The sequence below is a fragment of the Oncorhynchus masou genome, chromosome 12, assembly GCF_036934945.1.
Source record: "Oncorhynchus masou masou isolate Uvic2021 chromosome 12, UVic_Omas_1.1, whole genome shotgun sequence".
NCBI lineage: Eukaryota > Metazoa > Chordata > Actinopteri > Salmoniformes > Salmonidae > Oncorhynchus > Oncorhynchus masou.
In genome coordinates this window covers 17,503,349-17,519,094 of record NC_088223.1, presented here as the reverse complement: position 1 = coordinate 17,519,094, position 15,746 = coordinate 17,503,349, and the positions used below count along the sequence as shown (strand labels likewise).

At 44.7% G+C, this 15,746-nt stretch overlaps 1 protein-coding gene across 7 annotated transcripts; it reads right to left on the bottom strand.

Annotated features, from left to right (window-relative positions):
- Window positions 1–1,166: 1,166 nt before the first annotated feature.
- On the bottom strand, window positions 1,167–14,053 carry LOC135549620 (ras-related protein Rab-5A-like). 7 transcript variants are annotated; one of them, XR_010456991.1, is made up of 7 exons: window positions 13,869–14,034; window positions 11,879–12,107; window positions 11,432–11,583; window positions 5,878–6,000; window positions 5,680–5,773; window positions 2,781–5,494; window positions 1,167–2,720 (listed from the first exon to the last, which is right to left on the bottom strand). XR_010456991.1 is itself a non-coding variant. In XM_064979748.1 (6 exons), exons 2-6 carry the CDS (start codon window positions 12,042–12,044, stop codon window positions 5,379–5,381), a joined length of 651 nt encoding a protein of 216 aa, XP_064835820.1. In that variant the 5' UTR covers window positions 12,045–12,107; window positions 13,966–14,053; the 3' UTR covers window positions 1,167–5,378. The 7 variants fall into 7 exon arrangements, 2 of the variants coding, with proteins under 2 accessions (XP_064835820.1, XP_064835819.1); XR_010456993.1 differs by having other exon boundaries at window positions 1,167–2,642; XR_010456990.1 differs by having other exon boundaries at window positions 1,167–2,819; window positions 2,930–5,494.
- Window positions 14,054–15,746: the final 1,693 nt, after the last annotated feature.

Genomic DNA, 15,746 nt, shown 5'->3' with positions numbered 1-15,746 from the left:
AACACAAAAGGTGATGTAATCAACAGCCAATGTCTACTTTTTTAAAACGGTGTCTTTGACAGTCTAACATAAATCAGTCAGACGGCATCATTGATGTCCCCCCCCCCCCCCCAGTCTGATTTAGTGCCTCTAATGAGTCCTACACAGGCTTGTGTGCATGGGTGTAATAATACCCATAAAACCTAATGGTCAAAAAGGGAAATGGTTCCAATAGTTTTTTCACAATTAACGTTTTACCATAGGGGATTTTAGAAACACTTAAAATAAGGGCTGTGTTGGGTGTAGGTTTACCCTGGCGTGAGGTTTTGATGACCATGTAAATCTCTCTAGAACAAGCTGACTTTTATCAACATCAATGATGGGGTCATAATAATATGTAGCTTAAACCGTTCAAAAGATAGAACTACATTTGTAGGAAGAAAACAGAAACCACTGTTTATTACAACCGCATCTAGCTGCTACTGGAGGTTACGGACATAATTTTATATCAGAATTTCCTGTTTTCAAACCCCTAGTTTAGGAAATGCTGGAGTCGGCTATGATCCAGGGTAGAGGTCACAAAAAATGTAACCATTTGTAGTGAGAATTTCAAGGTCAAATGTAATGACCTTGGACAAATGGAGTGTGACATACCGTCATAGACAAAATAATAATAAGACGTGGGAAAAGCAGACAAGACTCTGGTGATGATGTCCACCTTACAAATACCACAATAATGTACTAGGCCTTGTAGTTACACAATACATATGTAATAAAATGTTTCCAATTATAGGCCGATTATTACATCTTACAATAGAGTTTTGTTATATATTCAGAGAGCCAGGGTGAGGACAGGTCTGACAGGACCACTAGTACCTTAGTCGATGGTGTGACCTCAATAGGCAAAGCTAAGTGGTCAAAGGTCAGATAAAAAGAACAGGATGGCACTGGTGACCTCCGGACAGTGTACAGTAGCATAAGAAAACATCTACAACCGCTGAAAACAAATCTTAGAACCACAAGTTCTAGAGATCATAAAAAAATAGGAACCACCTCTTAGGTAAGACAAATATCCTACTCCACACATGATATTATTTAACAGTACTGTAAAATGCTTGCATTTATTTATTTTTTTCCGGCTGCAATTAAGTGGCCACAGCAACAAAAATGTATACAATGTACATCCCTATGAGTTAATCCATTTATTCATCATCATGATCCACCAGCTAATACCCCAACAGTAGAACAGAGCCGTCTTTCTTCTCCTACTAAGGTTGTTAACATTGTTCCCACAACGTCGTTACATTCCTACTGAGACGTTATAAGACAAGCGGAAAGTTAATTTTTTTCAAATCCTTTCCGCTTTGCTCCAACAGGGATTCAACAGCCAGACAGTGTATTGTGTGTGACTTCAGTTCTAGTGGGATGAGGAGTACTGGACAGGTCATCCTAACTTTAGATCACTCACAAATGAGTGAAATGTGAGAGAGAGAATGTTAAAAAATAGAAACCAAAAAAAAAAAATCATTTAGCTTTTCTAGAGAAATAAAGTATAAGTCAGACCACTAACGAAATGCAAGATATCTTTTGTTTGTTAATAACACTTACATTTATAAAGACCACCATCGATTATAATTTAAACATTTTTGTGGGGGGGGGGGGGGGGGGGGAACAACAACTCCAAACCCACACTGAAGCTGTTTTCTGCTAACTGTACAGTTTTTTAATGATTATCTAGACAACTCCCTAGCAAGCATTAGTCCTGTCAACTGTAAATGGAAAAAGTAGACTACATTGCAATACCCTATGTACAGTATATTATATATATATTTATATCACACTGGCTGTAATTATGACAAGATATATTCATGAGAATCATTAGTGCAAGGCATGAGGAAGAGACCTGGACAGAGTTATTGATCAGGACGGGTTGTGTGTGTGTGTGTGTGTAACAGGTCCAGGGTTTAAGAATAACACAAAAGTGTACATGTGTGAGTGAGCCGTGTTTTAGCTTGTGTGTGTTATTTAGATCTGGAAGGGTTTAGAGAAATAAACCTGCGCCTGACTGTGTTTGTTGTCTCTGAGGATGTTTTATCACCAAACAGTCCAGTCTCCCTCTGTGTACACACAACCCCACACACACAGCACTTCCTAAAGAACAGGGGAGGAAGTGACCATGACAAAGAGAGACGTCCTGATTGGCACCCTATTCCCTATATAGTGCACTACTTTTGACCAGGGCTTTAGTCAAAAGCAGTGCACGATTTGGGGAATAGGGTGACATTTGGGACACATACACCTACAGAGGTCACCTCACCATGTTCCCCCCTCTCAACACCTACAGAGGTCACATCACCATCTTCCCCTCTCTCAACACCTACAGAGGTCACCTCACCATGTTCCACTCTCTCAACACCTACAGAGGTCACCTCACCATGTTCCCCTCTCTCAACACCTACAGAGGTCACCTCACCATGTTCCACTCTCTCAACACCTACAGAGGTCACCTCACCATGTTCCACTCTCTCAACACCTACAGAGGTCACCTCACCATGTTCCACTCTCTCAACACCTACAGAGGTCACCTCACCATGTTCCCCTCTCTCAACACCTACAGAGGTCACCTCACCATGTTCCACTCTCTCAACACCTACAGAGGTCACCTCACCATGTTCCCTACTCTCAACACCTACAGAGGTCACCTCACCATGTTCCACTCTCTCAACACCTACAGAGGTCACCTCACCATGTTCCCTACTCTCAACACCTACAGAGGTCACCTCACCATCTACAGAGGTCACCTCACCATGTTCCCCTCTCTCAACACCTACAGAGGTCACCTCACCATGTTCCCCCTCTCAACACCTAGAGGTCACCTCACCATGTTCCCCTCTCTCAACACCTAGAGGTCACCTCACCATGTTCCCCTCTCTCAACACCTAGAGGTCACCTCACCATGTTCCCCTCTCTCAACACCTACAGAGGTCACCTCACCATGTTCCCCTCTCTCAACACCTACAGAGGTCACCTCACCATGTTCCCCTCTCTCAACACCTACAGAGGTCACCTCACCATGTTCCCTACTCTCAACACCTACAGAGGTCACCTCACCATGTTCCCTACTCTCAACACCTACAGAGGTCACCTCACCATGTTCCCTACTCTCAACACCTACAGAGGTCACCTCACCATGTTCCCCTGTCTCAACACCTACAGAGGTCACCTCACCATGTTCCCCTGTCTCTCCAAGTGGAAAACAGCTGCCTTCCAGCCAGCATCTTGTTTACAGCTGGACAGGCATCATAACCTGAACCATGACCTAATCTCATCCATTACATGTTGAGACGTAATGAACATCAGCTGACATTGTAACCAGAATGGATCAGGATGTAACCCCTCCCTCTGACAGAGACCATCAGGTCAGGATGGAAAGGGGTCTGGAGACTTGGCATTCAGGGGGCGGGTGAGGTGAACATGTGAACAAGTCTCAGAGGCCCGTTGCCATACTGTGGTGATAGTAGGTAGGGTTGGGTGGGGGTAAGAGGGTGATAGCAGGTAGGGTTGGGGGGAGTAAGGTGGTGATAGCAGGTAGGGTTGGTGGGGGTAAGGTGGTGATAGCAGGTAGGGTTGGTGGGGGTAAGGTGGTGATAGCAGGTAGGGTTGGGGGGGGGTAAGAGGGTGATAGCAGGTAGGGTTGGGGGGGGGGGTAAGAGGGTGATAGCAGGTAGGGTTGGGGGGAGTAAGGTGGTGATAGCAGGTAGGGTTGGGTGGGGGTAAGGTGGTGATAGTAGGTAGGGTTGGGGGGAGTAAGGTGGTGATAGCAGGTAAGGTGGTGATAGCAGGTAGTGTTAGGTGGGGGTAAGGTGGTGATAGTAGGTAGGGTTGGGGGGAGTAAGGTGGTGATAGCAGGTAAGGTGGTGATAGTAGGTAGGGTTGGGTGGGGGTAAGAGGGTGATAGCAGGTAGGGTTGGGGGGAGTAAGGTGGTGATAGCAGGTAAGGTGGTGATAGCAGGTAGGGTTGATGGGGGTAAGGTGGTGATAGTAGGTAGGGTTGGGGGGGTAAGAGGGTGATAGCAGGTAGGGTTGGGGGGAGTAAGGTGGTGATAGCAGGTAAGGTGGTGATAGCAGGTAGGGTTGAGGGGGGAAGGTGGTGATAGTAGGTAGGGTTGGGGGGAGTAAGGTGGTGATAGCAGGTAAGTTGGTGATAGCAGGTAGGGTTGGTGGGGGTAAGGTGGTGATAGTAGGTAGGGTTGGGGGGAGTAAGGTGGTGATAGCAGGTAAGGTGGTGATAGCAGGTAGGGTTGGTGGGGGTAAGGTGGTGATAGTAGGTAGGGTTGGGGTGGGTGTGAAGGCAGGTTGCTTTGCAGTGTGAAGGTCCTTGCAGACACTGAAGAAATCACAGAGCCAATACTGTGAACCATTGCACAATGCCACTAGGACAGCTATGCCCAATCCCAAATTGCCCTCTAACCCCTTAGGTAGACCTGAGAGAATTGAATATGAGCATTATGGGGATCGCTCCACCTTGCCCTCCGATAGGCTAGGTGGAATGTTCACCCGATTGTTTAGATCACAAATCCTCTCAGACCTACATAAAGTACCTAAGGGGTTAGGGTTTGATTTGGGGCTGAGCATTAGAAGCAGGCAAGGCCCTGGGATGGGACAAAGAGAGACAGAAGGGATAAACTCTATACTAGCACTACTAAAGGTTTAGTGGGCAAAGCATATGAATACATTACTCAAGAGACAGATAAGGGTAGACAGAGAACAACAGAGAGAAACTAGAAGGAACCCAAGACCACTGCTAAACAGTCTTATCTTTAGAATTAGCCCTCACAAACCTTTGGAGCCTCTCTCCTTCTCAAATATATGTTTTTGTGCCGCTGAATAAAGTTAACACAGATTTTTTCTCATCATCAAGTTAGGCCATGTAGTGATACATGCATCCATAATTCCCACGATAAAAAAATAAACAAAACAAAAAAACAGACAGAAAGGACAGAGACTGTGTTAGAAACACAGAGCGATAGTCTGTAGCTATACCCAGGAGATGAGACCACCATCAGAGTTGTCCCGTCCCTTAGTCCTGCTGCTTGCCAATAGTCAGGAAGAATGAGGTAGGGAAGGCGGGCACTAATTTCAGAAAAGAAGGAGGAAGGTGTGAGGTGTCTCAATTAGTAACAGCAGAACCAGTAGAGCGGAGAGGGAGGGGCAGGGTGTCGTTGAGAGAACTAGAGAAGAGGGTGTTGCTTTGCATTAGTTACTGCAGAGAGGAGGAGAAGGGTAGAATGGGACGGGGGTTCAAAGAGCATCTTTTTTCAATGCTGCAGATCAGAGAGTTTTGGGCGGGCGGGGTCATCACATTAGTTACTGCAGTGTGGGGGGGGGGAGATTTCGCTTTAAGTACTGCAGCAGGGGGCCTTAGTTGGCTGGGCGGCTTCCGTTAGGTCGACGCCCCTGTTCCGCCCGCTGTTAGCTCCTGTGGCCGCAGGCTCGCTCTTGGGCAATCTTTTTGCTAGAGGATGGAAGAAAAACAAACAAAAAAACTTCATAAACGCCAGCTACTGATGAGGATCGCTTGATCAAAACATCCTGCTTGTTCACATTTCCTTGATACATGTCTAAGTATGTATTTAGTGAGTATTTGAGTGTGCAGAGCCCTATTCAATTACACATCAGTAAGGGGTTAGAGGAACCTACCAATAGCCATGAATATCTCGTTCACATTCATAGACGTCTTGGCCGACGTCTCCATGAAGAGTAAGCTGTTGTCGTCTGCATATGACTGGGCATCCTGGAAAAACAACCATGTCAGAGACAGTCACTGCCTGTCAAACGCAGACACACACCGGTGTGTTCTCGTGACACCAGACAGGTACAGGTGTTTGGAGGACTCACCTGGAAGTCCACGGCTCTCTTGCTGGCGAGGTCAGCCTTGTTGCCAGACAGGGCGATGACAATGTTGGGGCTGGCTTGTCTCTGCAGCTCCTTCACCCAGTTCCTGGCCCGCGCAAATGACTCCTGACACAAGAGACAATAAAAAATTTTAAAAAAGAGTTCTAACATTGAAAGTCAATATAAATAAAAAAAATAATATATATTAAAAAAAAGTTTAAAAAAAAAAAAGAGTTCTTAACAGGGTGTGTTTTTTTTTTTTAACCATCGCAGGTGCCGTCTCCTTCACTTTGTCACCTGACAATTTTAAGGTTTTTACTTTTTAACTACCGTTTATATTTTGGGTTTTTCCCTCAACTTTTTTTTTCTTCATTCCGGACGCTTTATCTGGACATGGTTCGTCAGGACCTCCAACAGCCGAAGTAGTAACATTAACATGATGCCTTCTAATTGCAGTCGCTGTACTCATAATATACAGGAGAACGATCACCTTACAGCGAGGATAGCTGTGCTACAAGCCCAGCTTCAGACGCAATCGTTAGGCAGAGGGTCATTTCAGTGTAGGAAAGGATGAAACAGCGTCTGTGCCACCAGTAAGTACAGGTAGTAGTATAAATCCCCTGGCACGGTACCCGCAGCCGGACAACTTTCTCACGGTTTCTGGAGGGAAATGCTGTAGGAACGCTCAACCGGTGTCGCTCATTCAGCCGACAGAAACTTTCAACCGGTTTTCCCCGTTTTAAGCAACGAGTCGGGGTCAGAGGCCGAGCCTTCTCTGGTCTCTACTCCTCCCGTTACGGGGTCTGAGATGCCGAAGCTTCCCACCATTAGCTCTGACAAATTGAAAACTCTAGTCATTGGCGACTCCATTACCCGCAGTATTAGACTTAAAACGAATCATCCAGCGATCATACACTGTTTACCAGGGGGCAGGGCTACCGATGTTAAGGCTAATCTGAAGATGGTGCTGGCTAAAGCTAAAACTGGCGAGTGTAGAGAGTATAGAGATATTGTTATCCACGTCGGCACCAACGATGTTAGGATGAAACAGTCAGAGATCACCAAGCGCAACATAGCTTCAGCATGTAAATCAGCTAGAAAGATGTGTCGGCATCGAGTAATTGTCTCTGGCCCACTTCCAGGTATGGGGGAGTGATGAGTTCTACAGCAGAGTCTCACAACTCAATTTCTGCCCCTCCCAAAAGATAGAATTTGTATATAATTGGCCCTCTTTCTGGGACTCACCCACAAACAGGACCAAGCCTGACCTGCTGAGGAGTGACGGACTCCATCCTAGCTGGAGGGGTGCTCTCATCTTATCTACCAACATAGACAGGGCTCTAACTCCACAATTAAATAGGGTGCAGGCCAGGCAGCAGGCTGTTAGCCAGCCTGCCAGCATAGTGGAGTCTGCCACTAGCACAGTCAGTGTAGTCAGCTCAGCTATCCCCATTGAGACAGTGTCTGTGCCTCAACCTAGGTTGGGCAAAACTAAACATGGCGGTGTTCGCCTTAGCAATCTCACTAGGATAAAGACCTCCTCCATTCCTGTCATTATTGAATCTCAAAATTGAGCTACTTAATGTTAGATCCCTTACTTCAAAGGCAATTATAGTCAATGAACTAATCACTGATCATAATCTTGATGTGATTGGCCTGACTGAAACATGGCTTAAGCCTGATGAATTTACTGTGTTAAATGAGACCTCACCTCCTGGCTACACTAGTGACCATATCCCCCGTGCATCCCACAAAGGCAGAGGTGTTGCTGACATTTACGATAGCAAATTTCAATTTACAAAAAAAATAAATAAAAAAAAAATGCAGTTTTTGTCTTTTGAGCTTCTAGTCATGAAATCTATGCAGCCTACTCAATCACTTTTTATAGCTACTGTTTACAGGCCTCCTGGGCCATATACAGCGTTCCTCATTGAGTTCCCTGAATTCCTATCGGACCTTGTAGTCATAGCAGATAATATTCTAATCTTTGGTGACTAATATTCACATGGAAAAGTCCACAGACCCACTACAAAAGGCTGTCGGAGCCATCATCGACTCAGTGGGTTTTGTCCAACATGTCTCTGGACCTACTCGCTGTCACAGTCATACTCTGGACCTAGTTTTGTCCCATGGAATAAATGTTGTGGATCTTAATGTTTTTCCTCATAATCCTAGACTATCGGACCACCATTTTATTACATTTGCAATTACAACAAATAATCCGCTCAGACCCCAACCAAGGAACATCAAAACTCGTGCTATAAATTCACAAACAACACAAAGATTCCTTGATGTCCTTCCAGACTCCCTCTGTCTACCCAAGGATAAAAATCAGTTAACCACCTAACTGAGGAACTCAAGTTAACCTTGCGCAATACCCTAGATGCAGTTGCACCCCTAAAAACATTTCTCATAAGAAACTAGCTCCCTGGTATACAGAAAATATCCAAGCTCTGAAGCAAGCTTCCAGAAAATTGGAACGGAAATGGCGCCACACCAAACTGGAAGACCTCCGACTGGCTTGGAAAGACAGTACCGTGCAGTACCGAAGAGCCCTTACTGCTGCTCGATCATCCTATTTTTACAACTTAATTGAGGAAAATAAGAGCAATCCGAAATTCCTTTTTGATACTGTCGCAAAGCTAACTAAAAAGCAGCATTCCCCAAGAGTGGATGGCTTTCACTTCAGCAGTAATAAATTCATGAACTTCTTTGAGGAAAAGACCATGATAATTAGACAGCAAATTACGGACTCCTCTTTAAATCTGCGTATTCCTTCAAAGCTCAGTTGTCCTGAGTCTACACAACTCTGCCAGGACCTAGTATCAACAGAGACACTCAAGTGTTTTAGTACAATATCTCTTGACACAATGATGAAAATAATCATGGCCTCTAAACCTTCAAGCTGCATACTGGACCCTATTCCAACTAAACTACTGAAAGAGCTGCTTCCTGTGCTTGGCCCTTCGATGTTGAACATAATAAACAGCTCTCTATCCACCGGATGTGTACCAAACTCACTAAAAGTGGCAGTAATAAAGCCTCTCTTTGAAAAAGCCAAACCTTGACCCAGATTTTAAAAAAAAATTTTTTTACTATCGGCCTATATCGAATCTTCCATTCCTCTCAACAATTTTTGAAAAGGCGGTTGCATAGCAACTCACTGCCTTCCTGAAAACAACACAATGTATACAAAATGCTTCCGTCTGGTTTTAGACCCCATCATAGCACTGAGACTGCACTTGTGAAGGTGGTAAATTACCTTTTAATGACATCAGACCGAGGCTATGCATCTGTGCTTGTGCTCCTAGACCTTAGTGCTGCTTTTGATACCATTAATCACCACATTCTTTTGGAGAGATTGGAAACCCAAATTGGTCTACACGGACAAGTTCTGGCCTGGTTTAGATCTTATCTGTCGGAAAGATATCAATTTGTCTCTGTGAATGGTTTGTCCTCTAACAAATCAACTGTAAATTTTGGTGTTCCTCAAGGTTCCGTTTTAGGAGCACTATTGTTTTCACTATATATTTTACCTCTTGGTGATGTCATTCGGGAAAAATAATGTTAACTTTCATTGCTATGCGGATGACACACGGCTGTACATTTCAATGAAACATGGTGAAGCCACAAATTTGCCCTCGCTAGAAGCCTGTGTTTCAGACATAAGGAAGTGGATGGCTGCAAACGTTCTACTTTTAAACTCGGACAAAACAGAGATGCTTGTTCTAGGTCCCAAGAAACAAAGATATCTTCTGTTGAATCTGACAATTAATCTTAATGGTTGTACAGTTCTCTCAAATAAAACTGAAGGACCTCGGCATTACTCTGGACTCTGATCTCTCTTTTGAAGAACATATCAAGACTGTTTCAAGGACAGCTTTTCTCCATCTACGTAACATTGCAAAAATCAGAAACCTTGTCCAAAAATGATGCAGAAAAATATATCCCACGCTTTTGTTACTTCTAGGTTAGACTACTGCAATGCTCTACTTTCCGGCTACCCAGATAAAGCACTACATAAACTTCAGTTAGTGCTAAATACGGCTGCTAGAATCCTGACTAGAACCAAAAAATGTGATCATATTACTCCAATGCTAGCCTCGCCACAACGGGCTTCCTGTCAAGGCAAGAGCTGATTTCAAGGTTTTACTGCTAACCTACAAAGCATTACATGGGCTTGCTCCTACCTATCTCTCTGATTTGGTCCTGCCGTACATACCTACATGTACGCTACGGTCACAAGACGCAGGCCTCCTAATTGTCCCTAGAATTTCTAAGCAAACAGCTGGAGGCAGGGCTTTCTCCTATAGAGATCCATTTTTATGGAATGGTCTACCTACCCATGTGAGAGATGCAAACTCTGTCTCAACCTTTAAGTCTTTACTGAAGACTCATCTCTTCAGTGGGTCATATGATTGAATGTAGTCTGGCCCAGGAGTGTGAAGGTGAACGGAAAGGCTCTGGAACAACGAACCGCCCTTGCCGTCTCTGCCTGGCTGGTTCCCCTCTTTCCACTGGGATTCTCTCTGCCTCTAACCCTATTACAGGGGCTGAGTCACTGGCTTACTAGGGCTCTTTCATACCGTCCCTAGGAGGGGTGCGTCACTTGAGTGGGTTGAGTGACTGATGTGATCTTCCTGTCTGGGTTGACACCTCTCCTTGGGTTCTGCCGTGGCGGAGATCTTTGTGGGCTATACTCGGCCTCGTCTCAGGATGGTAAGTTGGTGGTTGAAGATATCCCTCTAGTGGTGTGGGGGCTGTGCTTTGGCAAAGTGGGTGGGGTTATATCCTTCCTGTTTGGCCCTGTCCGGGGGTATCATCAGATGGGCCACAGTGTCTCCTGACCCCCTCCATTTATGCTGCAGTAGTTTATGTGTCAGGGGGGCTAGGGTCAGTTTGTTATATCTGGAGTACTTCTCCTGTCCTATCTGGTGTCCTGTGTGAATTTAAGCATGTTCTCCCTAATTCTCTCTTTCTTTCTCTCTCTCGGAAGCCCTGAGCCCTAGGACCATGCCTCAGAACTACCTGGCATGATGACTCCTTGCTGTCCCCAGTCCACCTGGCTGTGCTGCTGCTCCAGTTTCAACTGTTCTGCCTGTGATTATTATTATGTGACCATGCTGGTCATTTATGAACATTTGAACATCTTGGCCATGTTCTGTTATAATCTCCATCCGTCCCAGACAGAAGAGGACTGGCCACCCCACATAGCCTGGTTCCTCTAGGTTTCTTCCTAGGTTTTGGCCTTTCTAGGGAGTTTTTCCTAGCCACCGTGCTTCTACACCTGCATTGCTTGCTGTTTGAGGTTTTAGGCTGGGTTTCTGTACAGCACTTTGAGATATCAGCTGATGTACGAAGGGCTATATAAATAAATTTGATTTGATGAGACATGGTACCAGGTAAATGGTGATGTTAAAAACACTTCACTTTCAATCTGGAACGTGAAGGCATCACCAGTGTGACCACATATCCAAACATGTGAGATCAATTATCACTTTTACAAAGGGAGGTTGGTTGCACTGGTTATACAATCTATCAAGATTATGCTACTTGCCTCATTTGTGATGTCGTAGACCACGATGGCGGCCTGCGCCCCTCTGTAATACATGGGCGCCAGGCTGTGGTAGCGCTCCTGTCCTGCCGTGTCCCAGATCTCAAACTTCACCGTCGTGTCGTCTAGACACACTGTCTGGGTCAGGAAGGCCGCTGGGGAGGAGAGAAGAGAGTTGTCAAATACATAATTGACGTGAACTTTAAAAGGCATTAGAGCAGGACACCTCACTAAACACATTCAACAATATGAATGAAGGGATAAATAAATAACTACAGCCCAGACCCAACAACAACCCATAGTCCCTATTGCGCCATTGTCTGCAAGTCTGAGGTTCCTTCCGTAACCGGTTCCTTCAGATCTTATAACACTGAAGGGATAGAAACTTCCAGAAGAGGCTATAGATACTTTTCTGTTCCTGGCTTAAGTGCATAAATGAGTGATGGTCACCTCCAATGGTGCTCTCCTGGAACTCGTGGAACTGTCCCTTGACGAAGCGGAGCACCAGGCTGGACTTGCCCACTGCCGACTCCCCCAGAAGTACCAGCTTGAACTGGCAGATCTTGTTACCAGCGTTAGACCCGTTGGGTCTCGTAGCTCCTCCTCTGTTGGCCATGGCCTAGTCAGATCCCCGGTCAGTGTTTGTCCCGCACGTCTGACTATGCTGTCAGGGCTTCAGCTGGAGGCGGCGGTAGAGAGAAGGAAAAAAGGAACAATTATTCACAACTCTGATGATGTTTTCTGCTAGGGTTATGTCAGATGTGGTAAAGATAAGAGGATTTTGAAGTAGAGATATGGATGTTTTCGTAAAGTTTTTTGACATGTAGTTTAACCCTGGCCTATATCCTCCATAAGTGAGTCAAGGTGACAGTATGGAAGTGGACATTCTTCTCGAAAGAGAAAAAACCTTGATATATGTGTCCAGACTCTCCTGATAAAGAGATCAACTTAGCCCTTAAATATATGGTGAAATCTTGGAATGGAATGAATGATCTGGACATTTTACTTCCCTCCTTTCTCAGGGAGGTAGAAACTGAATAGATGATCCTGTCTACAGAAGAAAATTGAGAGTGGCAGGCTGCCCTGAAAACAAGTTGTCAAAATAAACATGGCTTGGCAGTCAAACCTTGCTGTAGAGCTGGGGCATATTAATAAGAGCACACCATAGCAAAACACTGTGCAACGGAAAACGAATACAAGCTTTTCTAACTGGACAAGCAGATAGTATATCCCTGTATTAAACTGTTTTCTCCCATTTTGTGTATTGAATATGACCCAGCCCAGTCTCTGAATGCATGGTATCACAGAGATGGCTGGATATGTGAGCTCACTAAAATATATTTTCCCTCATCAAATACACCATACATTGCTACTGACAGAGTTGTGTGTGCCTAATCTGTAGACTATTGAAATATATTTTTTAAAGACATAATAATATGGCTCTGATCTGGACTTCCATATGCATTTACAGTCAAAACCATGCAAACTCTTTCGGTACACACAGTAACATCCCCACTCGGAGCTGAAATTGTACCCCTCAAACTTTCCAAAACACACACACACACACAATTTGTCATAGAGGAAAACACTACTCAGCAAGGACGTTGCAGTGTTGCCTTCCAATGTAAATATGTTCGCCTACATATAGCTAATATATTAGCGATGTTAGTTAGAAGGTAAACATGCGCACTCGGCTGACAGCAATGCCAACGGCCTGTACTGGCTGTTGCCTTCGAGGTGGGACGTGACTCAACCAGCACTGTTATGAATCTCTGCAGTGCTAGCATGGACTGTTCAAACTTCTAACTATGTACTGAATTAGCATAGTCAACGTGGCCTACTCTTCGATTTATTTTCGAAGCCACAGCATCTAGCTAGAACATTGAGAGTACGCCATTTTCCAAATAGAAGCAAATGCTAACCCAATTAACGTTAGCTTGCTAGTTAGATTATTAGCAAGCCAGGTAACTAGCCAGCTAACTAACTACATCAACATCTGAATTGCTAACGTGTGCTACCTACCTACTCTCTGATTACTGACTGTCTTGCTAAGCAGCTCCTGTTAGCTAGTTAGGTGACTGGGTGGCAAGCTAACGTTAGCATAACAAGTCCGATTGCGAATGTGATGATGGAGCTGGATGGCTTACTACATTTTCAATAAGCTAACTAGCGAGGAGAAGCGTATGACGAACCCATGTCCATACATGATCAACACAACTAGGATAAACAACCAATAAATAGCATCACGAGCACGGTTTTGACCGGAACGATTAAATGACAAAACCGTTGTTAGGTCTCTTCCCGAACCAAATCCGGGCCACGGCCTATTTTTTACATTTCTCATCAGACGCCAATGTTAGCATATCAAGCTAGCTAAACTAGCATGTTGACAACTAATGAGCTGAAATCTACAACTTGTCACACCATTTGCTTACTATACCTGAGTGCCAGGCGGTTGACAAACACAGAATACCACACACGAGTCTATACACAAAATAAAGGTCGCAGTGCGGACAGATACGTATTGTTGCACATACAAATAATTTCAACAACCCCGATCACGTCTCCTCCTTTTTCTTTCTTTTTGCAACTTCCCCTTTTACTAGAACCAAAACACAAACAACTCCTTCCGCCCATTCTGCCACGTCACACAGCACGTCTGCTCTGCAGAGGTAACGCCGGATTCATGAATTTGATTGTTTGTCTTCTAGGATGAAATCAAGAGCAACGTGGGATTTCAAGTGATTTGGATCAATGTAGTAAAACTAGTTAGAAGCAGACGTTAGATTACCCAATTACCTTGTTATTGGATCTGCCATTTAAAATGGAAGTAAATACAGGGCTCAAGTAAAAGCTTTGGGATAATTAAGATGAAGATGACGTAAATATGCATATAGATGTATTACTCATAAAGTGAAGGGGGGACAATGTGCACCAAAATAACAATAGCCGAGGGTAAGGTGTAGGTTAGGCTGTATCATAAACTATCTATTGCCGGATTTAAAAGAACTGGGAACTCGGTAACATAATGACGTCAGTGAATTTAAGGTCGGGAAGTCGGAGCTCTAGATAGCGGCCCGAGGTCCTGAGTTGGAATTGCGACTTGTGTGACCATTCAAATCGATTTTTCATAGTCGGAGCTCGGTTGTTCCACCGAGTTCTCAATTGTTCTGAACGAACTGAAGTCGGAAATTTCCAAGCTCCAAGTTGTTTTGGACGCAGCATTTGTATCTGACTGTGTTTCTCAACCTTGTTCGTTTCAGGGACTGGCCATGCTGTCCCTTGTGTGTCTGGGACCGGCAAGATATGTATTTTCCTCCTATATTAAACCTAGCTTTGAATAACTGACTCAATTAGGGAGTAAACGTTATTTATAATAAGGGTTAGAAAATCGACCCCTGAAATGAAAATGGATGAACATCCCATATTTTACATAAACCCTCCCATGAACGCTTGAAAAATAATAAGTGACTCCCCTATACCCAAAATAATACACTACATGGCCAAAGGTATTTGGACACCCCTTCAAATTAGTGGATTTGGCTACTTCAGCCTCACCCGTTGCTGACAGGTGTATAAAATTGAGCACACAGCCATGCAATCTCCATAGACAAACATTGACAGTAGAATGGCCTTACTGGAGAGCTCAGTGACTTTCAACGTGGCACAAGTCAGTTTGTCAAATTTCTACCCTGGTCAACTGTAAGTGCTGTTATTGTGAAGTGGAAACATCTAGGAGAAAGTGGTAGGCCACACAAGCTCACAGAACGGGACCACCGAGTGCTGAAGCACGTAGCGTCCTCAGTTGCAACACTCACTACTGAGTTCCAAACTGCCTCTGGAAGCAACGTCAGCACAATAACTGTTCGTCGGGAGCTTCATGAAATGGGTTTCCATGGCCGAGCAGCCGCACACAAGCCTAAGATCATCATGCCCAATGCCAAGCGTCGGCTGGACGATGTAAAGCTCTCCGCCATTGGACTCTGGAGCAGTGGAAACGCGTTCTCAGGAGTGATGAATCACGGTTCACCATCTGGCAGTCCAAGGGATGAATCTGAGTTTGGTGGATGCCAGGAGAATGCTACCTGCCCCATTTCATAGTGGCAACTGTCAAGTTTGCTGGCTGTTTTCATGGTTCGGGCTAGGCCTCTTAGTTCCAGTGAAGGGAAATCTTAATGCTACAGCATACAATGACATTCTGGACGATTCTGTGCTTCCAACTTTGTGGCAACAGTTTGGGGAAGACCATTTCCTGTTTCAGCATGACAATGTGCCTGTGCACAAAGCGAGGTCCATACAGAAATAGTTTGTCAAGATC

Excerpts from the sequence above, each read along its gene's own strand:
- LOC135549620 (XM_064979748.1), bottom strand. The coding sequence starts at position 12,044 with ATGGCCAACAGAGGAGGAGCTACGAGACCCAACGGGTCTAACGCTGGT. Across the intron at positions 6,001-11,431 it reads TCTACGACATCACAAATGAG|GAGTCATTTGCGCGGGCCAG; the intron begins GCAAGTAGCATA and ends CTCTTGTGTCAG. Across the intron at positions 5,774-5,877 it reads AGAGAGCCGTGGACTTCCAG|GATGCCCAGTCATATGCAGA; the intron begins GTGAGTCCTCCA and ends TTGTTTTTCCAG.